This window comes from Mastomys coucha, unplaced genomic scaffold (genome assembly GCF_008632895.1).
Source record: "Mastomys coucha isolate ucsf_1 unplaced genomic scaffold, UCSF_Mcou_1 pScaffold7, whole genome shotgun sequence".
In the NCBI taxonomy this organism is placed as follows: domain Eukaryota; kingdom Metazoa; phylum Chordata; class Mammalia; order Rodentia; family Muridae; genus Mastomys; species Mastomys coucha.
In genome coordinates this window covers 22,452,688-22,478,692 of record NW_022196913.1, presented here as the reverse complement: position 1 = coordinate 22,478,692, position 26,005 = coordinate 22,452,688, and the positions used below count along the sequence as shown (strand labels likewise).

At 40.0% G+C, this 26,005-nt stretch overlaps 1 protein-coding gene across 5 annotated transcripts in view; it reads left to right on the top strand.

Moving 5' to 3' along the window:
• Positions 1 to 26,005, top strand: part of Pou6f2 (POU class 6 homeobox 2) — a 523,027-nt gene that overhangs the window by 379,853 nt on the left and 117,169 nt on the right. For all 5 annotated transcript variants that reach the window (XM_031358410.1, XM_031358407.1, XM_031358406.1 and 2 more), the window contains exon 5: positions 14,666 to 15,066. In XM_031358410.1, coding sequence (XP_031214270.1) covers positions 14,666 to 15,066 — 401 coding nt within the window. The remainder of the gene's footprint in view (positions 1 to 14,665; positions 15,067 to 26,005) is intronic.

Here is a 26,005-nt window from a genome sequence, read left to right as displayed (position 1 = left end):
TCGGAGTTCCTCAATTGAGAATGATATTTTTTATTTTTCTATGATGATGATTTGTTCTATACATCTGAAACACTATTCTCTCTAACCAGATAAAATTTAAGGGCTTTCAAATCTTTTTGCTTCTTCTTTGAATGTGTATTTTAAAATACTTTTATTAATCCCTTGACCAGATTTGCACTCCTTCCTCCAACTCCTCCTCCTCCATCTATTCCCTTCCATTTCCACCCAACTCTGTCTCTTCTCCACATATCAGGGCCAACTTGTGCTGCCCTGATATATATTCTTGGCTGTATGTCCTTTCACAAAAGAGTGATCCACGTATTGGGGGCACTTGTCTTAAAATGTACCCTCCCTCTGCCAGCAGCCCACAATTGTCAACAGTATTTTATATACCTCTTTTAAGTTCCTATAGTCTACTGTCAGATCCTAAATCATTAGATCATCACTAACTTCCTTTTGTAACTTCCTACTTAGAAATATAATTATCCTGCTGAACTTTTAGGACAAGGTTTCAGGTGTGTTGTGAACACTGCCTCAGTTCACATAGTTATTTTTTAAAGAATGTGAACTTGACTTTGTATAGAAAAACAAACCCACAATAGTTTGTAAAGCAGTGGTTCTCAACCTAATGCAATTCCTCAGGTTGTGTTGACCCCCAGCCATAACATTATTTTGTTGCTTCCTCATAGCTGTAAATTTTCTACTGTTATGAATTATGATGTAAATATCTGATATGCAAACCCCCAAAGGGGTTGAAACCCACAGGTTGAGAACCACTGATCAGTCAGTTGCCACTCCTAGCATAAAGGGCGTTTTATATCCTTCAAAACTGAGCAGTGGTCTCAATAATTCATTCCTATTATATACTTCCTTTGTGAACAAAATCAGAGAAAGCATGTGATCCACATTAGTCAAGAAGAACAAACTAAAACTTGTTAGTTTGTTTCACTAAGCTTGTTAGTTGTTAGCTGGCCAGTCACATTGCAGCTTTCAGCAGTGGTCATATGCCTTGATCTAGTGAATATGTACAATATTAAGACGGTGAAGCACAAAAGGCAACAAAAAATCAGAGAAGTACATGTTACTATAACGCAAGATTCACTTGGTATTCCCTAATGGGAGTCAGAAGGGAGCATTTACTGAAGATGTCAGTTGCCGCTTAGTTCTAGTTCCCCACAAGGTGGGAGTGCCAAACATTCTGTGTGGTTTTAAAGAACATAGACAATGCATATATTATGGAGGATCTCCTGATTTTATTTTTAAGAACTGTCAGCAAACTCAAACTGTTCCAACGTCTTGTTTTCATAAGTATGAGAGGGGTTTTCCCTGCTTACTGACTGACTGTTCACCACCAAGCACCACTAGGTGCTACCTCTGAACTAAAAGTGAAGGTTCTCATAATGGCTAGTTTCTAAAAGTGGAGTCTAGAAGCAGAATGCACTTGGCCCCTAGTATGTGGCTAAGCATTGAACTATATCTACTTCTTCACCATAGGAATGGGCATGTATCATCTTAAAGTACACAGTGAGATGAGCCGGGCATTGTGGTCTAGTCCTGTGATTTCAGCACTCAGGAGGGTGAGACAAAAAGTGCATGAGTCCAACATCATTAACATGATTCTGTCTCAAACCCAAAATACATTCATATACACTCAAACTGTGTATGTGTGTGCCTGGGTGCACACATGTGCAACAACAGTTGTGTTTTGGAAAATTCTAGGCAAAGGAAAAAAAGAGTGAATAATTGGGTAAGTAAGATATCAGAGTCCAACTATATAGGCTTTCTCCGTGTTTCACACAAGATAATGAAGTTAAACTAAGGGGAAAAAAAGAACGAAATAAATATGTAAACTCTCCTAGGAGCCTTGGAGAGTTCATTAATGCTATTCATGGTTTTCAGGCTCCTCCCTTTCTAGAAGCTGACTGTTCTTCCTGTGTTGGCCAATGACAATGAGTGATGAGAGAAAGTGATGGGATTACTGCAATGCCAGGATATTTAATTCCCATCCTTAAAGGCTCTTCCCTCTTGGCATCATCCTGACAATATCAGGACAATGATTATTCTACCCAATGTCTGTGATGAGCCTAAACCCTTGCCTCCTATGATGTAAAAAAAAAAAAACAAAAAACAAAAAAACAAAAAAACAAAAACAAAAACAAAAAACAAAAAAACAAAAAACAAAAAACAAAGAGCTTGTTAGGCTCTGGTACTGAGAGTTTAAGAAGCAATGTTGCTACAGTGTGTTCTAACTTATCCAAAGGACTGATACTACAATGTATCCTAACCTATCCTAAGAAAAATATTACTACAATATAGCTTAACCTGTCCTCACTGGTACATTTGTCCTGTTCTTTAAAATACTGCATGAGACAAAATGTAAATATACTACTATTTTACCTCCTATATGCAAGATAAGTTTGCTTGTCAAAATCTGTGAGATGTGCATTCACCTTCCAGCATGTATTGCTCTTTTATTAATTTTCCTAGGGTTCTTTTACTAATGTCATTTTTTTCTACCAGGTAACTACTACCAGTGTATTTCATTAAAACTGAGTTACCATCTCTCTAACTTATTATATATACAAACATTTAAAATTATTTGAACTGAGTGATTAATAAATCAGTTCAAAATAAGAAAATTATAAATGCATTATATTCATCAGCCCACTAAAGAACTTGCATGTAGAGGTGGGAAGAGAAAATAAAACAACAATAACATTGATGACATAATATGAGTAACCTTTGATATTGTGCTTAACCAACAATTCACCATTCATGGTCATTCTTGCAACAAGTTTCTTTTTCAAAATCTAGACAAGTTTGACAAGGGTGCATTTTAAGGTCTTATATCTCAAAATAAAAAAATACATTCAACTTCGGGGAGGCATCATTGTTTATTGTGAAGTCATGTAGTGTTAGGCTGTCCATGGCCCTAGACTCTGGTCTTAGATTTATTTTTCACCTATGAGAGGAAGTATGTCCTGCCTTGTCTTTGAACAATGACAAAAGCATGACTTCAGTGCAGCTGGATCTGTAAAGCTTTTGGCAAACCTAAAGATGTTGTGAAGGAACAAAATTGAATTGGCTGTTTAGGGAGTTTCAGCTCAGCTTAGATAAGGCACACTGCTGCTGATTTGAAGGGAATTACAAAGAGAACATAGTCAGATCTTTAGGAAGAAATCTCCTACTGTACACTCGAGCTTCCAGAACCTTATAAGGGAATCAGTCACTGCATCATTGTCACTTAACATTTTTTTAATCTGAACTGACAGATCACTGGAGAATAACTGTAGGGAATAAGCTCCATACTGGCAGAGGGGATGGATTAAATCAACCATGAGAATAAGCACTGGCCCATGTGCCTATAGTCTAAAAGAAATGTGAGTGAGCAGAGCGCTGTGTTTAAACCAGGTGCAGTGCCCATTGAATTGCTTGTAATATTTTCTCTTGCAAATCTCCATTTGAAATGAAAAGTGAATCTTCATGCTTTAAAAGTCAAGGTTCAGCTTGCACTGCCTTCTACTTTTAAAGAATCATGCAACTGTTTGATTAGCACAGAAACACAGCACATTTCTTCCTTTTCCTTTTATCTTTAATCTTATTTAGCAAATATGGATCCTCTTGTACCTTAATAAAAGAAGTATAGGTTTTTCCCTAGAAAATTCATGTTCAATAAGTATTAGCTGCAATTTAATTTTTTTAATGGCTAGCAAAAAGTAAACTAGCTTTCTAAGAAGAGACAGCCAGAAATATAGACAACTGTTCTTCACACTTTCAAAATGATGGGCTTGTGTTATATGAACTTCTTAATACATGCAAATGTACTCTTTATACTAAACTCACATAGTATCAAGAGAGTTGGGGCCTAGACACGGCAATGCTTGGTGAATCTCAGCACTCTTAATCAAACAACTTGATTATGAGTGAGCAGCCACCCTCAGGGACACCCCCAGCACCCCTACAGGATTCTTCAAACTACTGCAAATTGCAAGATAAAGATCTCAGAAACTGGATTATAATTCTCAGGTGGGTAAACTTGGCCTCATCTTTAGGGTGAGTGGACTTCACATCAATAATCAACTTTCCATACACAATTCCTACAGGGTTTTGCAAACATGGGTCAAGCAAATCAAGAAACATATAGGAGCTGTCCAGGGGAACTCAATTTCAAGTGCCTGTTAAGATCCTTAGGGTTCTGATGTGATATTACATTTACACTACAAGAGGTTAGAAATTTGATAGAGACCAGCAGAAAAGAAGGTTTTAGACCTTCACTTTCTTAGGGAAGATCTTTCATGTGCTAATAGAACTACATTTCCTCACCTTAATCATTTTACGTATAGGCTTATGGAGAAGACGTTATCTGTACTAGGTTCCTCATCCATGCTACTGTATAGCAACATTGCTGTCTCAGAGTCCAGGGATGAATTGGCAAGACCACAGTTGGTCCTGATTGCTCTTGGAGACTGACATCCTACCTTTGTATCCTCAGCCCCTTTTGCCCCTTTCTCTACCTCCTTTTCTATCAGATTATCGGAAACACTTTGCTTTCAAGGAAGCTGCATTTATTAAGAAGTGCACATGCGTTCACTCCCTTATAAGCTAATTTTGTCAAAGGTGTTTATAGCATTCAAGATTCCATTAAGTATGAACTTATCACCGTCGTCATGCTGGCTAAGCCAGATAGGTGGATTAATCCAGGCAAGCTTCTTAGGGGAAAATAACAGTTTCATAGATCTGCACTTCATTTTCATTGGAAAAAGCTCATCACTTAAAATAAGTTTAAGTTCTAAACTAGGCCTTAGTTTGCCTTTGCTTTTGAGCAAAGAGCTGTTTACAGAAGCAAAGTTCTCTCAGAACTTTGAAGGCATTATTGTTCTGCATTCATTCACAGAGTTTCATTAATGAAAGTCAGCTACATGGTGATGATGCCAGATTCCTAGCTCTTGATTGGTGGCCAATTTTCTTTGCAAAATCCTTTCAGATTTAAAAAAAAAATATCTATTTCTCTTTGGTATTCTTCAATTCCATGAGGAAATTATTCAGGGTAGGTCTTGTTTCTTTAATATTGGTTGGCACTTGATAAGAATGTAAGTAGAAATGCCAAGGATTGGAGAGAGTAAGGAAAGAGCTCCACATTGCAGAGATATTGTAGATTAATAGGCTTGTTTAGGTAAGTGTAAGGAAAGAATCATACTTTGGGGTGCTCACATACACATTAAAAATCTTGATTCTTTTCCAGGTAGCTTTTACAATTTCTTTAGAGCAGAGCCTTTACCTTATTTTTCGAGTATTTTTAGGTCTAGCTTTGATCCATTCTACCAGGCAAGATAGTGAGGAGGTCAACTGTTCTATGAAGAGACCTCAGAAAATGCCTCTGAATTCAGGGGCTCTCATTCCATTTGTGTCTTGAGCTTCTCTGACATCACTGGCCAGGTGCTGCCCCTTCCTTCTGCTCTGCCCAGCTCCCCCCTTCCACCTTCCCTGTGTAGTGATCAGTCTGACATGGCTCGTAATTGGTTCTTCTTAAATGTACTCCAACAACCATATGTCCCAAAATTTCAATAAAGGTGGGAGAGATTAGTGAATTATCATATGAGGGGAGGAGGAGAAAGATCCACTAAAGAACACCTGATTTCCAGGAGTCTGTTTTCTTCTTTACCTAAACCATCACATTTTTTACCTCCAGAGCAAGTTGTTTAAATGAAATATTCTTAAAGTTCCTAGGGAGATGAATAAGGAAGTAGCCATGGTTGAAGGTCAAGGGAAAAGCAGATCCACATACTTCTTGTAAGCTGCTAGGAGTCCCAGGGACAATGTCTCCCGGTCCTCTGGGAATGTTATTTAGAATGTTGATTTTGTGCCATTCTGGAACCTCTTTCCTAACAAGCTCCCTTGGTAATTCTGGCCCATTAGCCAAAAATGGGAGACAGTGGAAGCCATCAAGCTGAGATAGGCCTAGCCTATCTATATCCTAGACTATTGATGGACATATGCATAGATATTTTCAGGGAACAATTGTTCTCTTTACCCTAGACATCTCAAGTAGTATGTAGATCTCTGTCTTAAGTGCATAGGGGATAAAAAAAAGGTTAATGGCCTATGCAGGCCATAGTTTGAAATTAAGCCCAGATGGAGAGCGATGCCCATCACCTCTAAGGCAGCAGCGAGGTGTCTTGTTTCTGACTGTAGCCAAGAATAAAAGTGGATTTCCCATCAAGTTTTCGCCTTCTGTGAATTTTCAAAATCCTGTCCCTATCCATCTATATTTTTGTACCTAATCTGCAAATTTTTTTTGTCTACCAGAGTAAGCTGTACTTGTCCTCAGAGGGGACCAGAAATAGTTGCTTCCTTGCATCCTTGGTCCAGCTTGATTTGATGCTATTGCCTAAGCAGTCAAATTCTTCCTCTTAAGACATACTGGATGCCATCCATCCTTCTAGAGAGCTTGTACCATCAAGGTGACTATATTGAAGCCCTTTCCCATCCTCCACTCACATATCTTACCTGCCCCCTCCTGTTACCCCTGCTCTTTATAAAACCCCAAGGTTCATACTCAGATTGGCATCCTATCCTCAGAATGAACACTTCACTTCCCATCAGCAGGTTTTTAAAGGGTGGTTTATCTACAGTAGGACTGGTAATATGTGTGAAGAAGCTACATCAAAAAATAAATAACATCATTGAACAAATACTTTTATATGTAGCTCTGTATCTAAGTATTTGTACCCCCCATGTCAAGAACATGACCACGGAGGACATTCATCTACAAATGAGTGTTTGTTTTTATGAAAACCCCTACAGGGAATGGTTTGCGCCATCTATAAATGCAATTGTGTTGTGGATGGGCTTTGGAAAGTTGACACCTTATTACAGAGTCTCTGGGAGCATTGTCAAGCTGTGTGTGCTTGGGAAGGTTATAGAACCATTCTGAGCCTGCACTGTGTAGCACAACATTGAGCATAACATTAAGAACATCTCCCCATTAAGTCATCTTAAAAGCCACTTCATGATATTCAGTGGCAGCCCTTTCTAAACTACAAGACACTGTTACTCTTAGCCCATACTGTATTCCACCTGTGTGCAGAGCAGCCAAGACTTCCCTGAATTTCTAGAAATCATTACTCTGGTAAATTACATGACTTAGAAATGACCCTGTTGTCAGGTCCAATAGACATCTCTCCACAAAGAGCAGGCCAACACATTCAAGACTGAGTATAGGCCCAGCTCAAGATGGGCTATAGGAGGATTTCCAGCAGTTAGGTAACAACCAGCACTCCTCAGGAACTTGTGAAGCTGGTTCTTGTGTGCCAAAAAGAGGCATTTCCTTTACCTCTGACAAAAAAAGACATACAGCTCTCCAACTTACATATACCTGTGGCACCTATCAGCATATCAAGGTCTATGCTGGCTTCCAGGCTCCCTTAGACAGATTCATCCTAGCATCTTAGCCCTTTTCACCTCCTTCTCTTCCCTAAACTCCCTTCAGCTCCCAGTCTTCTCTTCCCTCAGCTACCTACCCTTCTTATAACCCAGCTACTATGCTGTCTCTATTCTCTATCCCCTGCCCTTCCCCCCTCTCTCACAGATAGCCCTGGCCATGTCATCTCCTAGATAGCTTCAATCTCTCTCTTTCTCTCTCTCCCTCCTCTGTGTCCTCTCTTTCCCTGTCCTCTCTCTCCTCTCTCTCTCTCTCTCCACTCTCCTTTCTCCCCCTCTCCCTCTCTCCCTCTCTCCCTCTCTCCCTCTTTCCCTCTGTCTGATCTGGATTTTTCCAGATGCCTCTGTCCTCATTTTCATATCTATGAAAATGAAAAACTTCCCATACTATGGAGTGATCATTCTGGCTGTTTCTTTACTGCATACCCTTAAATATAACTTCATGTCAGAAACAACTCATATGCACCTGTAATGTCTTTGTAAGCTTTCTATTGTTGTAATAAACATCATGACCAGAAGCACTTGAGGATGAAGGAGGTCATGAAGGGAAGTTAGGGCAAGAATTCAAAGCTGGAACCTGGGAGAAACTGAAGCAGAGGCTATGGATGAATGTTGCTTACTGGCTTGCTCTTCATGGCTTCCTCGCCCTGCTTTCTTACACTCTCCAGGACCATCTTTGTAGAGAGGCACTGACCCTTGTAAGCTGGGCTCTCCTGCATTGATCATTACACAAGAAAATGCTCTACAACTTGCCCACAGACCAGTCTAAAGGGGGCATTTTCTCAACTAACGTTCTTCTTAACAGATAACACTAACTTATGTCATGTTGACCAAATCCAACAGACCATCATGATACCTCTTGGTCTTTCAGAGCCTATGCCTCTCCAAGGGGCACAGTGTGTTCATCTCTAAGTAGGTTGATCTTTCAGTGCTCTCAAGGAACAGACTAAAGAAGTTCACCAGTAGGACTTAAAGTCAAATAAATAAAAGCAAAGAGTCCTGAGCTCAACCTTTTCCCAGGGACAGTGCCGTGGACTCTAGACCTTGAAGCCATGAGGATGCGGGCTGTGTAGGCTGGGCCTAGGCTGTGAACACAGAGCTAAGACATCTTTTTCTAAATAGAATGAAGTATATAAAATTAGCTATTTTATTGACTTTAAGCATATAGCTCAGTAGCCTTGAGCACCTTGCCAACATTGTCCAACTTTTACCATTATCTAGAGCTAGAATTTTTTCCTTGTCTCCAACTGAAATTCCATAGCCATTAGCAGTGGAATTAGCACTTCTCCTACTCCAGACCCTAGTATCTGCCCCTCTGCTTCCTGTTTGTATTCACCTCTTCTGCCCATTTATTATTAGTGGATTCATACTACTACTTTCAGTTCCCACATTTTCAAAGTTGCTCATTTTTATTTTCTTGACACTATTTCTCTCCCTACAACTAGGTGTACTCCAGGAAATTAGGATAAGAGCAGGTTTGAAATATCACTACTCACCATGCTTTTGGTGGGATCCTTAGTCAATTTTAAAAAGACCATCAGCTTCCTTCCTTCTCAGAATGGATAGTCTCCCTCTGTTTGGGTATTCTTCCTCTGTGTACATTATTTTTAATAGAAAAGTATTTATAATATAAAATTCTCAAATCAGAAGCCAGTAATTGATTGCACACATTAGCATAGCATAATGTCTAGTGTTTGTTGTATTAGTACACGTAAGCTATTCCAGACACTAAATAATGTCACTATCACTTCTGGACAACCCTGTCATACTGCTTGTCCCCTGAGAGCAGGATGTGATTGCCCTTGCTTGGGGCTGTCTCCTCCATTAAACAATAACCAGAACATAGTAAGGACTCAGTAAATATTGGGTGAGTAAGTGAATGTATGTAATGATGCAAAAATAGAGAAATAATAGTAAGTCATGAGGTATGCTACAGCAGGATTCCTGCCCTGCGGTCCTCTAACAATACACAGAGGGCTGAGTAATGACCCTCCATGGCCTCTGATTTCAGCACTGCTCTTAACAGAAGAGACTAACTGATAACAAGCAACAGCTTTCTATCCAACATGCATGTCCAACTATTGCACATTTCTTTGTTTTGTCTGCTGGTTTGAGAGAGACAGAGACAGAAACACACACACACACACATACAGGGAGAGAGAGAGAGAGAGAGAGAGAGAGAGAGAGAGAGAGAGAGAGCCCTAGACAGTTACATACTTCCTCCAACAAGGCCACTCCTCAATAGCCCACTTCCCATGGGCCAAGCATATCCAAACCACCATATACCCTAAGGAATCTGTACCCTACTACACACACACCTGTGCTTCCATGTTCATCCCAGTTCTATTCATAATAGCTAGAAAATGGAACCAGCCCAGATTTCCATCAACTGACAAGCAGATAATGAAAATGTACAAATACACAATGAGATTTTATTCAGTTAAAAAGAAAAAATAAATTATGAAAGTTGCAGGAAAAAATGAATAGAACTATGAATGAGATGAATATTTTCTCTGATATGTGTATCCTCCCTCTGACTCTTTTAATTGTATGTCTTTCCCTCAGAGGATCTTGGGAGCCAAAGAAACCAAAATGGGACAGGTGAGGAGGCTTGCTTTAAGGCAAGAAAGACCATACCACATAGATTAAATGATGGTAGTATTCACCATAAAGCATGTTTTCATTTCTCTGGGATCTCATGGATTATTTAAAGTGCAGGAACAATTAGCCTGTGTCCTAAATCTGAAGATTCAATGAACTATTGATCAAAAGTACTTTTAACTCTATCTGCAATAAATGTGCATAGATTTCTCTATTATTTTGACTCTCTAGACAAAACAGTGTAACAATTAGCAATACAGTAATCATACCATGCTATTATAAAGTAATACAGAGGCCTTTTAATGTATGTGGGAAGACTTGCATAGGTTATATACAGTTGTTGTAAATAGGAGATGTGAGCTCCTGTGAATTTGGGTATCCACAGAAGTCCTGGAAACTAAATCAATCTCCAAGAACATGAAGGACAATTGTGGACTCTTTCACTTTCTATTCTAGGCTCTTGGAACTGATCTCACATAGATCTCATTGTATGTAATGTTCACTCAGGCTGTGTGGTCCTATTTAAGTGTAAGGTTCACTGTGGAAACCTTAACATTCAAAATGAGAAATTGTTTTTAATACATAGTTGAATTATAGAAACTGAACAAATAGCAAACTGCAGGGTTCCTGGCTACTTCTTGGTCATATTAAATTATTTATTTTGAAAGTTTCAAGTCATTTTTCCATAGCCCTCTCTTCCTTAGGAAGTTTTGGGTTTGAAAGAATTTTGCTTTCCTTCTCCTTTTCAAAATCTTGATATGTTTTTACATTATGTGTTCTTTCAGAGCCAGAATTTCATACTATTAGCCCTGTCCAGTGTATTGCAACCAGATATAGAAAATAAGTACCAGAAGATAGTAAAATCTTGGATGTTACACGTCTGGGGTCAGTTTTGACCTCCAGTGCACCATATTATCTGGGAACATCATTTGTGTAGCTTATCTATGTTCTTAACCTTTCTCAGTTTTCTTATTTTTTACTTTCTATGTCCATGTTTCACTTTGCTTTATAATATGAGATATTGTGTTTCTGTAGCTCATATCATTCATTAGGTAACTGATTTTAACATTTTTTTAGACATTATGCAATACACTCTTACATATTTCTTCCTACTTTCTTTGTACCCACCACATATATAACCACATCTGACTTCCCATTACTGTGATGCTTCAGATACAAATCAGATGCAGTGGGGTTTTGCTTAGGTCTATGTCTTTGCAGTCAAGCTGCTATTAGAGGAAATATCTGAGTAATGTGAGTGCATGAACACGAAGCATTGAAGACACATCTGGGACCCTGCCTCATTAGTAGGTTAGGGTCTGTTGCACTGGTCTGCCAATACCTATCTGCCAATATTCCAAAGTCTTTCCAGTTTCTAAATGGTGATTTAGATTAATGCTTTTCTAATCCAAATGAAACCATGTGGTATTGAATGCAGCCATGAGAATAAGCACTGTTATATGCCGCACTTGAAAGAAACCTAGACACACATAGTTTGAATAGGACAGAAGATGAGGCACAGGCTCTACTCTCCATAACCACACCACAAAAGATGGCAAACCCCACTTTTCCAGGAATCCCAGAATGCAAGAGATCTTGAGGGTCTGAATTGATTTGGGATTCTTGATTTTCAATAAAATGTGATTTTTTTATGACTAAAAAGAGTGAGTGAAAAATAACAAAAATAGGCTTTCAACATTCTGCAATGAGGACGGTGACTGAGTCATTGATGAGTCACATATAAGGCCCTAGGGCACAGAGGATGCTGCTAACCTACCTGTGCAGCTGCACCCTCCTTGAGAAAACAAGAATTGCTGTCTGAACTCTAACATATGCCAAGGCCAACTGTGAGGATCATCATGTCTCTGAAATTTAGGTGGCTCAGAACTTCCTTGACTTAGTTTCGGCCAGTCAGTCTCAAAATTGCCCCCAGAACTGTTACTCAAGTTATGATTTCTGGGTGTTTCTCCAGCTACATGTTCCCTCCAACTCAGAAAGGACTAGGTGAAGTTTAGAATCAATGGGTCCATAGTCCACTGATTCCCTCCAGAAGATCAGATACTACTATGCTGGCAGGGTGAAGGCAAGTTTTGGACAAATGTGGTTCTGCGTCCTCTACTTTCTCCATCTCAGGGTGTCCAGGTGCTGCTGTGCACCAGGTTGGGTGGATGAAGCAGAGTCTGGAATGAATAGAATCAAGTCCCAGGAGGTGAGGAGAGCGAAGGCCTTCTCCAAGGATCTTAGTGTTATGGCTCTTTTAGGTGAAGATCTTCTCCAACAATCTTTAATGAAGCAGCTCTCTGAGACGATCTTAGCTTGTGCATATTTCTGTATTCAAGATGGCCTTCATTCAACACATACACCTTTTTCATGGTGAACCAAGAATTATATAATTTTGGGGTGAGAATATCCAGGGTGGAAAAGGAACATTGGCTGAAAGCTAAGGTACTGAGATGCCTCATTAGCATAAGGAGGTGTTCCAGGTGCTAGGCCACATGGTTGAAGGTCGCTTTGATTACATGCTCCAAGGCAGGCATAGAAGCAGGGAGGAATATAGTTCCACCCCTGCTAGCCTCAGGATGAGATTCTAAATCCCAAGTTTTGAGTCGTCCAGGGTTTGAGCATGCTCCACTTCACCAGTTGTTCTATGCCAGTTCCTCTTGTGCCATGATTCACGTGCCATACCGGGCCACATCCACCATGGTTCTTGCCCTCACCCCTCAGGCTGATCAAGCTCTCTTTTGTCAGGTTTACACCATCTATCATTTAATTAATTAACAATTATGAATCTAGCTTATACTTCTGCTGGGGTTCTATAATAATTACCTTCAAATGGCATTTTTATGGATTAATATTATGTCCTTAAAGACACTGTAAGCTTCTAGAAGGTAACACTCTGTCTCTTTACATCCTACATCCTGTCTGGCACCCTACCATTATCTGTGTGGCATTCAATGACTCTTATAAAGTGATTCTTTACAAAAGCAGACATTAGTTAATGTCCCCGCTGGCTATACTCAATATGCATGCATTTTCAGGTATAACTGTTGTATGAAGGCATGTATATTATGTAACAGTTCATATTAGGTATTTTTCTAGATTTAAACACCGAGATTGCCTTAACTAATGAACATCTGAGAAGCAATGTTGCTTGTTCAGTACAGAGAGAACTTTCCACAGACACACAACCCAGGAAAACCTTAAAGGGTTAATCTATTCTCTTAGCTCTTTGAGATGCTGAAGCACCTAAACCAATTCACAGCCACCAAGCACAATCTTTTCAGTTCAAGAACTTGGTCTGGTTGTTTGGTTCAGTCTCTGGGAGCCCCTAAGGGTCCAGGTGAGTTGACTCTGTTGGTCTTCCTGTGGAGTTCCGGTCTCTTCCAGGTCCTTCAATCCTTCCGACTCTTCCACAAGACTCCCTGCGTTCCATTTAATATTTAGCTGTGGGTTTCTGCATGTATTTCTGTCAGCCACTGAGTAGAGCCTCACAGAGAATAGTTATGCCAGGCTTCAGTCTGCCTTACATTACAGAGTATCATTAATAGTGTCAGGGATTGGTTCTTGCCCATGGAATGGATCTCAGGTTGGCCAGTCATTGGTTGGCCATTCCGTTAGTCTCTGATTCATTTCTGTCCCTATACTTTGGGGGACTCAGAGACTGAACCACCAACAATCAAAGAACATACAAAAACTGGACCTAGCCCACCCCACATTGTATACGTATATGTGTATGTGTATATGTGTGTGTATGTATATGTATATATATAGCAGATGTGCTGCTTATCTTTGTGTGGGTCTCCCAACAACTGGAGGAGGAGCCTTACCCTGACTCTGTTGCCTGCTTGTGAATCCTGTGGGAGAGGATGCGACTAGTCCTGCAGTGACTTGAGGTGCCAGGGAGGGTTGGTACCTGAGGAGACCTCCCCCTTCTCAGAGGTGAAGTAAAGGGAGGGATGGGGAGCTATGACAAGATATAAAGTGCATACATTAATTAATTGATGGGGAAAAACATTTGTCTGATCAGCAAGCAAAAAATAATTGAATCATACAGAGTTCTTTTACTCCAAAAAGACTGTACTCACTTTAGAGCAGAACATTGTTAAACCAGGATGTCTGAGCAAGTGGGTGGAGGTCTGAAGTAACGAGTGAAAGTGATGCCACTAATGGCTCTGATGGTGGATGGAAAGAAGATTGCTAACAATTTAGTGTTCCGTTCGTAACTCCAGTCAAGCATTTACCAAAAGAATTAAACGGGTTGAACTTTGGAAATCTAAATCAAATCTTGAAAGCATGAGTATATTTTGCAGATGGAAAAGAAGAGAAAGCAGGAGAAAGTGCTTAAAATCCGTCTCCATCCCTGGTGCAGCTCTTTAATGCAGTGCTTTTAAGCAATGCTCAGAGCTTTGAGAATATCTACTGTGTTACACGCTGGTCCGAAGTTGTAAAAATTTTCACAAGAAATGATTTTGTTTCTCCTAGAGTCCCCCAGTCCTCTGCCATGCCAAGGAGCTACAAGCAGAGAGGGCAACACCCTGTAAGGTGGACCTTTGTCAGTGTGCACAGGACACATCTTAGCTGCTCTGTTTGTTTCACACCATCCTTTCTTCCTGTCTTCCTGCAGCTACCTCATCCCTGAACTCCCAGCTGCAACAGCTCCAGCAGCTTCAGCTCCAACAGCAGCAGCAGCAGCAACAACAACAACAACAACAACAACAACAACAACCACCTCCTCCACCCACCAGCCAGCACCCACAGTCAGCCTCACAGGCGCCCCCACCGTCTCAGCAGCAGCAGTCCCAGCCCACTCCGCCTCACCAGCCACCACCTGCCTCACAGCAGTTGCCGGCTCCCCAACCTCAGCTGCAGCAGGCTACACAGCCTCACCAGCCTCAACCTCACTCCCACCCCCAGAACCAGAACCAGCCATCTCCAACTCAGCAGAGCTCAAGCCCCCCTCAGAAACCCAGCCCATCTCCAGGACATAGCCTTCCGTCACCGCTCACACCGCCTAACCCTCTACAGGTATGCTTTCCATCCTCCCATGGTGTGGTACAGTCCCCACAGGCAGAAGGCCAGCAAGACATAGCATCCCGTTCTGCAGTGTCCAATTCAAATTGATCTCCTAGACTTAGAGAAGAGGAGGTAAATGGCAGGCAGCTGGGGATGCATGTAAACGAAACAAATAGAAGCCCATTGATGCTGCCCTCCGAAGGATAAATGTTATGTCTTTCTTTCGGTGAGAGGACAGCACTGTAAGTGCACTTGTAGCCTGTAATAACTCCATTTTATGATACTTTTTGAAGGCAGCAAAGATAGCATCCAATTAAAATTATTACTAGCACAGTTTTGTAGCCCCGTGGAGAACTGCATCTACTGTCCAAGAGGCTTGGTGGTTATTTCTCTATATTATGAATACAACAGTGTCTTACCTTCAGTACTTTCTGCTCTTTTGTTTTTATTTTTCTAAAAACTCTCTGGGGTTAGAAAGGCAAAGAAATTTAGCCCCGGATAGTGTCCCAGATTCCATCCATTACTCCATAGATTAACAAGTATTTTAAATTCATGCCAGAGCCTCAAAAAATATGCATCTTGATACAAGATAAAGCAGCTATATATTTACTTTATTACTGTGAGACTGAAGAAATAAAAAATAGGTACTTTAGGCTAATAATGAAAGCTTATCTTTAGTCTATGATCACTGAGAGGAATGAAGAGAAACATTCAGAAATATATAACTATAATGTCCTTTAGAACAGATTAGCTTTAAACAGAATGACTGGGGTACCAGCACAGGAGGTATAGAGCCTGTTCTTTTTCAAATCACATGAGACTTTTCTCCGTGAGACTGAAAAATGGAGAGTATCCCTTGGCAATATGACAAGCAACTAAGCAGTTTATGCACTCACTTCAAATACTGGATGATTAGCCCACCCAGCTTCCTTAGAGGTGAGCCTTGATTCAGGCTCTCCCACACAAGGGCGACACTAGTGATGGCATTTGTGGCTGCCAAACAGGAAAAGACAGGAGATCAAACAGATGAGCACACAGATAAAAGGCAGGTAGGTTAGGAAGTGACCATCTTAGAACTGACTCTATGTCATGTCCGTTGCTTTGTCTCCCTGAACTTGCTTTCTAAAAGTGATCCAAAGTTTTTATGTAGCAACATTTGAATCCTGGACAAGTGGTTGTTAAAGGTAACTTTCACCCCAAGCACATACCTAAGGCAGAGCTAAGAAGTATTTTTTTTTATGTAAATCTTACAAGGACAAGACAACCTAACAATTTTGACATGATACCAAAATGAACACAAGCTAAAAAATGTCTTTCTCAGACACCTGGCATCTGATGGGAGAGTAAATCTCAGCAAAGGCACTGCAGCTTTCTCAGACATCTGACATCTGATGGGAGAGTAAATCTAAGCAAATGCATGGTTCAAGCAGCCCCAGCATCGTCAGTATCCAAAAATGCAGCTCAGTCATTCCAGAGAAATCGAGAGAGCAATGCTTTCTTTCGAAGAAGAAATAAAGTAGATGTGCCTATATACCAAGCGAATCAGTGACTTTCATACTCCATAAGCACACAGTGTCTGAGAGAAACAACTTATTTTATTTTGACTCACAGTTTTGGAGAGCTAGAGTCCATCATAGCAGAGAGGACATCAGAGAGTGGGTTGGTTTGATAACAGCAGTGTGTGGCAGAACTTGTTCACAATAGTGAAACAAGAAACAGAAACTGAAGCAGGACGAGAGATTGACCTTAAAAGGCCATCCTCAGGGACAGATTTCTGCCAGATAGGCAGAATGTCCTACGTGTTCTACATTCTCCTCAGACAGCCCCACCAACTGCGAAGTAAACTTCAAACAGAACCTGTGGGAGATGGTTCAGATCCAATCATGACAATATGTGGTTAAATGTTTCTGCACTGCCCCCACCAAGACACTTAAATAGGTTAAATTACTCAAAAAAGTTCACCCTACCTTGATAGACAGCATGACTTGCATCTGCCCGAGTCGTGGATTATAATCTGGAGTTGTTTCCAGTTAGTGAAAGCTAGCTTGGAACTATACAGATATCAGTCTTCACTGAACACTGACAACACCTAAAGACTTCTGAGCTCCTCCCAGTAAGGACTCAAGAGTCGAAAGCTGCTTTGTTTGGTCTCGGTTTTGTTTTGTTTTGTTTTGTTTTGTTTTTGTTGTTGTTTGTTTGTTTTTTCAGCAAAGGAATGCTCAAAGCCACACTTTGTTTCATTATAGTCCTAATAAAATATTCTAATTTTTCAATGTTGGGAGTTTTGCTTCTAAACTTAAATTATTTGTGGAATTTATGAAGAAAGTAGAGATATAACACTAATAGCCAGGGACCTGAACGGGTGACCACCAAAGGTGTGCCTTGTTCAAAGTTTAAAAACATTTTTGAATGGATGCAGAATTAAACTCGAATAAGTCTATGTCAACAAGCAGAAAGCAGAAAACACTCTTCACTTACTGTAGGTAGGCACATGTAAAGGAAAGGAACAATTTCATGGTCTCAACTTTTTCTCCCCAACGCTCGCTGCAGGGCTTTTGAGCTTGTGGAACATGGAAGGTTTGAACTTTTTTTTAAAAAAGAAACCCATTTAAAAGCACTGCACAGACATTTAATTCTCAGAGGTAATGATTTTTATGAGGCAGAATGAAGTGTTTTGTCTGAAAATTATTCAGGGAATAAAGATCAACTAAATTCGTATGTGAGAATTTAAATTTCATTTTTTATGATTCTCCATATTCGTATGGGCTTTATCTTTTTACATCATTCAAAGGCAGCATTTTAGAACTGCAACATAGATTACTATGGAAAGCCAGCACATTGGAATCCTTTTTTGTTTTATAATTGGCTCAAAAAAAAAACTTTGAAGGATAATAATTTATAATGCTGTATAGATGTCTTAAGAAAAAGTCCAAAATGAAAGCAGACTGTGAAAGTATATTTGGGTGACGTCATTTTTCAAAGATGAAGAAAAACATGAGTAGTGCTGGCAACACCTAGACAAGACATCTCCAAATAGCTCCTGTCAGGGGTTTCTGTAAAATTGCAGTATAATTTTATTTCACGTTTCTACTCAATTCCATGAAATGGATTGCATTTACAAAACCAGTTGTTGTTTCAAGGCAGAGAAAACTCTGAAGTGTTACCCCGTTAGAACAGCTTGGGTAAGAGAGGAACTTTGTTCATTAATTTTGATCACTTGGGGCCAGAGAAGGGCAGGTCTACAGTGGATAGCAAAAGCTGAACCCTGCTGAGCTGCGTTTCGATTCTCCACTGATACTCAAAACCTGCCCACTCATAACTTCCTTCAGCCCCTGAAGGCTAAGGAAAGAAGTTCTAAACAGAAGAAGAATGTACACGGGTGGGTCCTCAGGAGCCAGGCAGTCAAGACACACAGGCAGGTGCAGGTGACTGTGCAAAATGAATTTCTGTAAAGAGTGCATAGGACAGAAGGTAGCTGAAGCTACCCTTGGGGTCAAGGATGGTCTTCAGTCCATGCACCTTCATTTGCTGTAACCCACCTGCAACAGAATAGAATAAGCAAGGATCTGAAACATAGGATAAGTAGAGGTAACCTTTTAGATTTGGAAGACTTAAAGTAATTGTTCCTGGTAGAAAAACAAACTCAAAATTTTAGTTCAAGGTTAGTCTAATCTGTTAGAGATCCTGTGATCGTGTGAATGGTGAGGTTCCCCCTCTTCAGCTGGTTGCAATTGCTTTTCCTAAGGGTGCTCATCAGAATTTAACATACACTGGAGGCATCACAGGTCTGACAGTCCCTGGCTGGAGCTCATTGTGTTGTACCAGGTGAATAGCTTCTTTCTTACCCCAGCCCCACTTCCAACTCGCTCCTGGCTTTTGACAAGCTACTGTATTTCTCTGGGTATTAGTTTTTCCTCACCTGGCATTTCTAAGAACTTTTCAGTCCTGTGCATGTATGTTCCAAATGTTGGTAGAATTTTACTGGCTGCTGAAAACCTTATTTTCAGATTTTGAGTATTCTTCAAGGTCAGGTGAATTTCTTCCCACTCAGCTGGATGGCAGAGTGGAAGGAGAGTGGAAAGCAAACATAAGTGGGATAATGATAGCAGAAGAAGGTTTTATCTTAGCCAGAGAGCCCAAATTAAAGTCAAGTTTTCATCCGCAGAGAGTCGCCGCTATAAGCTCTCATCCCAGATTGTCTTGCCACACCTGTGCATTAGAGAAGCTTAAGGAACCAAACGCTGCATTTAACCTTGGCCTTCCGAACGCCATCTTGCCTGGCAGGAAGCAGGATAATCTTTGCCTTTTCTTGTTTTACAGAACGTTCATTTTAATAAGCAACAGAGGAACTGAGAAAGGGGGAGGACAGAGAAAGGGGGAGGACAGAGAAAGGGGGAGGGAGGGAGAGTGGGAGGGAGAGAGAGGCAACAATAGAAACAGGAACAGGAGTTTGTATACAAACTATGTGTGCTTGTATACAGAATGAGGGGCCTGACAGGTGCTTGAAAGTAGGATGCGTTTTTCACCTGGGAGCATTTGCTGAGGCCTAGTAGCAGCTCAGAAATGAAACTGGATCAGAATCCCACCTCTGAAGGCCTTTTGACCTTCTTGACACTAGTTTCCCATTGGCACACTCAGTACTCTATCCAGTGTTGATATGCAATAAGTAAGTGGTGCCATGCCCCTTTTTGAAACATAAAGTCCAAATCTTCAGAAGTAGTAACTTCCATTATTTTTAAAGCAACTGCTCTCCAACCATGAGTCCTTCTCCTCACCATAAAAGGGGCATGGGGTTTTTGAAGCCACACCCCCTCTCCCTTCAGCAGTTGATCAGTTTAGCACAAGGCTCCCGGTTGGAGGATTTTTTCATTCATAAAATTTAATCCCTCAGAGGCCCTTTCAGTTTCTTTTGAGTTTTACCTTAGAAATCAGTAGCTCTGTGTGGTGTCAGTGGCCCGCACGTGCATGCCTATGTACAACCGCCTTTGGCTATTATCAGTTCTGATAGAACAGAGACATCTCTGCATTCACACAGGTCCAAGTCACTTGCAGTAGTGAGTCTAAGCTAAAACTATGTGTTTCTTATTTCCGATGCAGAACTTAAAAGCACCTTCTCCAAAACACAGTAACTGAAAAAAAAAGATAATATTCTAATACAGTGTTTTGAAAATTCAAATGGCAAAAACCCATCATCAATAAAATTTCAGGTTTTAAGCTCTAAGGCCAGGTTGAGTTATAATCAATTCTAAAACACAAAGAATACTGACACAGTAGCCTAAACCCCTCAAGACTTTGCTTTCGTGGTTAAAGTGTTGCATTAAGTTGCTCTGCGTCTTGGCCCTCAGTGCTTCCTCATTCACTTCTCCTGCACCTCTTGAACTCAGGTGAGTTAATGATGTAGTTATCAAGCATCTCCCCCGGCCAGTAGCATCTCATCTGTTGTAAGTGGTAGTATGTCTTACATCCTGCATTCTAGATGTACTGGAAAATGTACCAAGTTTTGCACAGCAGGAAAACAAGGGCGCGTTGGTTAATGACTAGATAAGGACAGAGGCTTGCAGATCTATAGTCCTTATGTCAAACAACTAATAAACCCATCTTTTTTAGTTGAAGTATTATGGCAATCAGATAACTCTCTTGGATGACTGGCTTACAATTTTCTGAAATCAAGTAAAGTTGGTAAAAAAAAAAAAAAAAAAAAGATAGTATTGTCACCATGTAGACAATATGCTCTCACAAGGATACAGCCATGAGGACATGTGTAAAACAGGAGTTGGCAAGGACTGAGAAATATTTCCTCTTGGTCTAAAGATCCAAGGAAAACTTGATTACCATGGATGAGAAATCCAGTCAAATTCAGAGATTTACTGTGAAGATTAGATGTAACACACTAATAGAGATGTTTTGTAGGCTCCACATTTGCTGAATGGGCCTTCATTAACCTAAAGTTGTGAAAGGGTGAGGCTTTATTCTGCTCACACCATCATCTAGAAGATGGAGGACTTTATTCACAATTCACCCATTCAGCATGAGGCCTGGTGGGAAATGGGGATCCCTTTAGCCATCCGTATTAAGCACTAAATAAGATAAGCAAAATATATTTACCCATATACTCTGCAAAGGACAATTTTTCCTTTTATGAAAGAAAGAAAATCTCCTTTAACAAAACCCTCAGTTCAACATTACTGACATTTCAAAGAATTTATTACAAGCATTTGAGATCCAGGAGGAACAACGAAGTTTATATTGCTTTGAGAGTGGCAGGGGAAGAAATTAGTTTACCAAGAATATACTTATACACTGCAGTGATTCTTTGTCATTGTTTAGATTTACCATTCCAGTGTATCCCTCTGTCGATTAGTCAGATTGTGTGGTAGGGGTTTAACAAAAGGAGGCAGCATGTCCTCACCACCGACTATGGAAACTCACATCGAATAGTGATATATGGAAAGATGCTAAAGGTAGAGTGGGGGTGGTCGGAAAATTATTACAGCATTTGAGCATGCTAAGTTCTAAGTTGTCACATGAAACAGAGCCATTTCGATCATGTCATTGGGGTAGATCCATGAACACAGCACAGGGCCTGGCACTACACACACCTTCTAGTCTTAGCACAGTCTACTAGACAGTAGCTGGAGACCTAATCCTAAAATATGATGCAGAATGCTTTGGAAACCCTTTACATTCTTAAATGTATCATTCGGCTAACACTTTGCTCTGAACAAGCAAAACTTAGCGTTTATGTGAACTCAATATAATATTCCAGTACTTTAACACTGTGTTATTCTTTATCTTTTAGCTTCATTTCCCACAAGTTTGAAGTAAATTTTCCATGGGCTTTTAAATTGACTCCCAAATCATAGACTCAAAAGTGAACATTCTCTAGGTTGTAAAAAAATAAAGTCCTTTTATCAGTCTCTGCAAACATTTGGTGAGCACAAATGCTGTCCACTGCAACCCCACAAAGGAGCTGCAGATCAGACTAGGTGGGACTTTGGAGAGAAAGTGTCTTTTAGAAGCAGACATTGCTAGATCAAATACTGCCGCTGATGAACACTTGCATCAAGATGGCAAATCTTTCAGAGCCTCAGTTTCCTCTATAATTGGTGGATGGGGGGAGAGGATTAAATGAAATAGCTTGTATGAGAGCAACTAACATGATTCCAGAGACTAGAGCTAGGGCACGGTGGACAATTCCCTTCAGTGACTGAAACTATTCTAATCTAAAGAAGAATATGAGACAGACAGATGCATTTAAACAAAAAGAAACAATTAATCTTAGGCTATAACAATTCATGCATACACAATAATTATACCTGTGCTTTATCTGGTGAAACTGAGTCAGAAAGGTGAAGATACTCTTTGAAGGGGACCTTTAACAAGGGCTGTTGAGGATCTCCAAAGGATGTAAGCTGGAAAGAAAGCAGATGCATGCACTCAGTCCTAGTGTTGATTAACCATCTCATTTTAAAGACTTAAACCCACAGAATCTCATTTTACCGTTGATACTCTTAAGAAGCCAAATAAGTTTACCTACAATGTTGATCCTGAGATTCACTGGAAAAAAAGAAATTCCACCATTTTGGGCCAATTATGAAGCAAGATTTATTAAATATTAAATACTGACCAAGAGATGAACTTTGGCCAGGACCAATCCCTGGAATATCCCAGCTGAGTGGCCCAGAGACATGTGTTGTTTTTATGGACAAAAACTTATAGGCCACCATACTTTTCCATGAAGTTTTATTTTCCAAAGACTACAATTCCCAGCCTTCTATGGAGTTACCTGGTCCTTGGGCTTTCAGGTTAATTTTGGGTATTACACTAGTTTACTAATGTAGTTTCTACCATGTATGCAAAGGGGGAAAACTTTTTTTTATTATTACACTCATTTGCTTAATGTGTGTGTGTGTGTGTGTGTGTGTGTGTGTGTGTGTCTGTCTGTCTGTCTGCCTGTCTGTCTGTCTGTCTGTGTACCTGTGTATAATTCACATATGCAAACTAGAGGACAGTTTTAAGGTGTTGGTTCGTTCTTTCCATCATGTGGGTCCTGGAGATTGAACTCAGGTTGTTATGTCCAGCGGCCAGCCCAAAGAATCTTGATTATGTCGGTTCTTCTGCTAGTGTTAGGATCTTGGGCAAGCTACCTAATCCCTTTGGGACTTACCTGCTGTGTGTTTCATGAAAAGTTTATATGAGATAGTGTCTTAAACCTTTCCAGATCCACATTCTACTCATGAAATAAGTAACACAGTTTGATGACAAGAAAAGACACATTTATACCATAATTCATAAAATATATGCAATATTTAGGAAATACTTTTTATATTGGGCTAATATTTATAGTGTTTAGAAAAACAATGCATATATTTATATTCATTAGTTTATTTATTCATGGCCTCATGTTCCAATGCTCCAGCCATTTATTAAATAAAATTTCTGTATATCTTACAGAATTGATTTTATTCTCACATTTTTCTTTGCAACCCAGAAGAAACTAAAATTATCTCCAGATGCAAAAAAAAACTTGAGTCTCAAAAAACCTGAAGCAGTTTCCTAAGCATCATTAATAACTGATTTAGTACTCCAGAGCAGGTCTGATTTCAAATTGTCATCATTCATATTTCTGTCTCTGCAGTGACTATTTTTGTTGTGGGTTAACTGTGTATCTGAGTGGTTTTCCTCTTCCTTCATTCTCCACTGTAAAGACCTAAATGTTGGTCCTAGAAGTACAAAAGCTAGGACAAGGAGGAAGGGAACACCATCTTCAGAGTATCTGTGACCTCACATATCAAAGGCCAAGTTGCCTTTGAGTGTCTGTCTAGTGAAAGAGACAATTCTCCTACCCTTGGCCACTCACTGGGGCTCTCTGTGAGGCCATGGAAGAATGCATCATGGGAGGAGTATTTGCCATTTGTCTACTACTGGCTCTGTTGGGTCTCAGAACTAGTGTCTATGTCTGAAAGCCCAGTTGGGTTCCGATCAATGCAACATTCCTAGCCTAGCACATTTTGTCTGAACTACAGTTTGATAGTGATTTGCCCAGAACCACTTAGCTTTCTCTAACAGAAGTTTAACTGTCATAATAAAAGAAGCAAAGTTAGGAATTCCTTTGTTTTCTCAGCTGGACTCTTCTCCCCAGACTTGAGCCTCTGTCCTTGCATTGTCAGATAGCAGTACAGAGCACACAGAGCTTTGAAAGAGAATAAAAGATTTTGAGAGTTTCAGATTAGAGAATGTTGGAAAATAAATCCCTCTTGCTTCTCCCAGGAAAGCTCTCCAGGCTATGATCTGTAAGACTTACAAGGTTAAATCTTTTTAATTAGGGAAAAAATGTCTTTGTATTCCTGCCTGTGGTCAAAAAAGGCAATATTCCTTGCAAACTATGTCATGCAGTAGTGTACATCCAAAAGGACCTTTCAACCTAGGGCTAAAACCAAGTGATCTTAGGAATCAACCTGAACAGGCAGAAGGTCAATGAAAGCAGAGGCCAGAGACTGTGTTTTTAAGTCATTAATATTGTTAAGAATTACATGGAACCCATTTGAAATTTCTTCAAAGCACAATATACACACCATCCTTCCAGCCAGCCTCCTTCTATGAGTTTCTTCTTACCAGAAAGGAAGACTGACCTATGATCAAATATGTTCTAAGCCAGGATCTTGCCAGCCTGACTATTATTATCCTCTCTGCTTGTCCAACTCAGGCTACATGGACCCATAATCCTATACTTTGTCCCCAGTTTATTTATTTTTTTAAAAAGGAAATTGCAAATCTCATTGGCCTGTTTTCAGCACTTGCTGTACATTAGGAGCAGGCAGTTTTTTGAATACTTGAATATAAGAGTCACCTAGAGCAGTGGTTCTCAAACTGTGGGTCAAGACCCTGGAGACTGCATATCAGACATCCTTCAGGTCAGTTATTTACATTGATATTTATAACAGTCACAAAATTATGGTTATGATGTAGCAATGATATAATTTTATGATTGGGTGTCACCACAACATAATGAACTTTATAAAAGGGTCACAGCATTTGAAAGATTGAGAACCAATGACCTACAGGTTCTAAATGAAGCTGAGCATCAGCAGCTCTTAAATTCTCAAGAAGCTTCCAAAATGAGGATAAGGTAAACAACCATCTATGGTCTTAGTGATAGAGTCCAAATTATCCAGTTCTAAGAGAGTGGTCAAAATGCTTTTTCTCAAAATGTTGACTACATGGGTTGGCCCTTACTACTTTTCAGACAGAGATCTTGATTTCCATAAAGGACTAACTAGTGTTGGTGCCAATGTCTACCTACCCAAATGCACACTGTACCTGAGAATCTCTGGTTTATTATCTACCCAAGCCTGTCCCAGACTCTGCATGCTTAATAGCCCTGTATCTTTAGGGGAAGAGAATCTTAGTGGTGTATATCAGATCCTTAAAATGTTACAAAGGAAACAGATAATCCTTTTGCACTATTTAGCACACTCTCAAAATAACTGAGAGTATTAGCTGTACTTCTGCTGCTAAATGTTGTCCTCTTCTAGCTAAGCACTTCTTTAATGTTTCAGCTTGATGTCCGCTTTTGGCCTGAGAAAGTTTTTATATAATCCTAGGTATGTCTAGAACATTTAGTGATAATAAATCATAAAATTTCTTTTTAAACAAACTTGATATGCATATGATTTTACAACTTATAAAGGACAAAATAAACTTTTGGTACTAATGATAGATGTGCATGATCGCCTGTTTGATTGTTATTTAAAACAGGGCTTCTCTCTGTGTCCCTGGCTGTCCAGGGACGATGTAGACCAGACTAGCCTTGAATGCAAAGATCCATCTGACTCTGCCTCTCCAGTGCTGTGATTAAAGTGTGTGCCTGATCAAACTAAAAGCAAAATCCAGGAGAAGTAAATATTGTCTGACATCTGGGTCTCATTTTAGCCTCCTGAGTTCCAGAAGA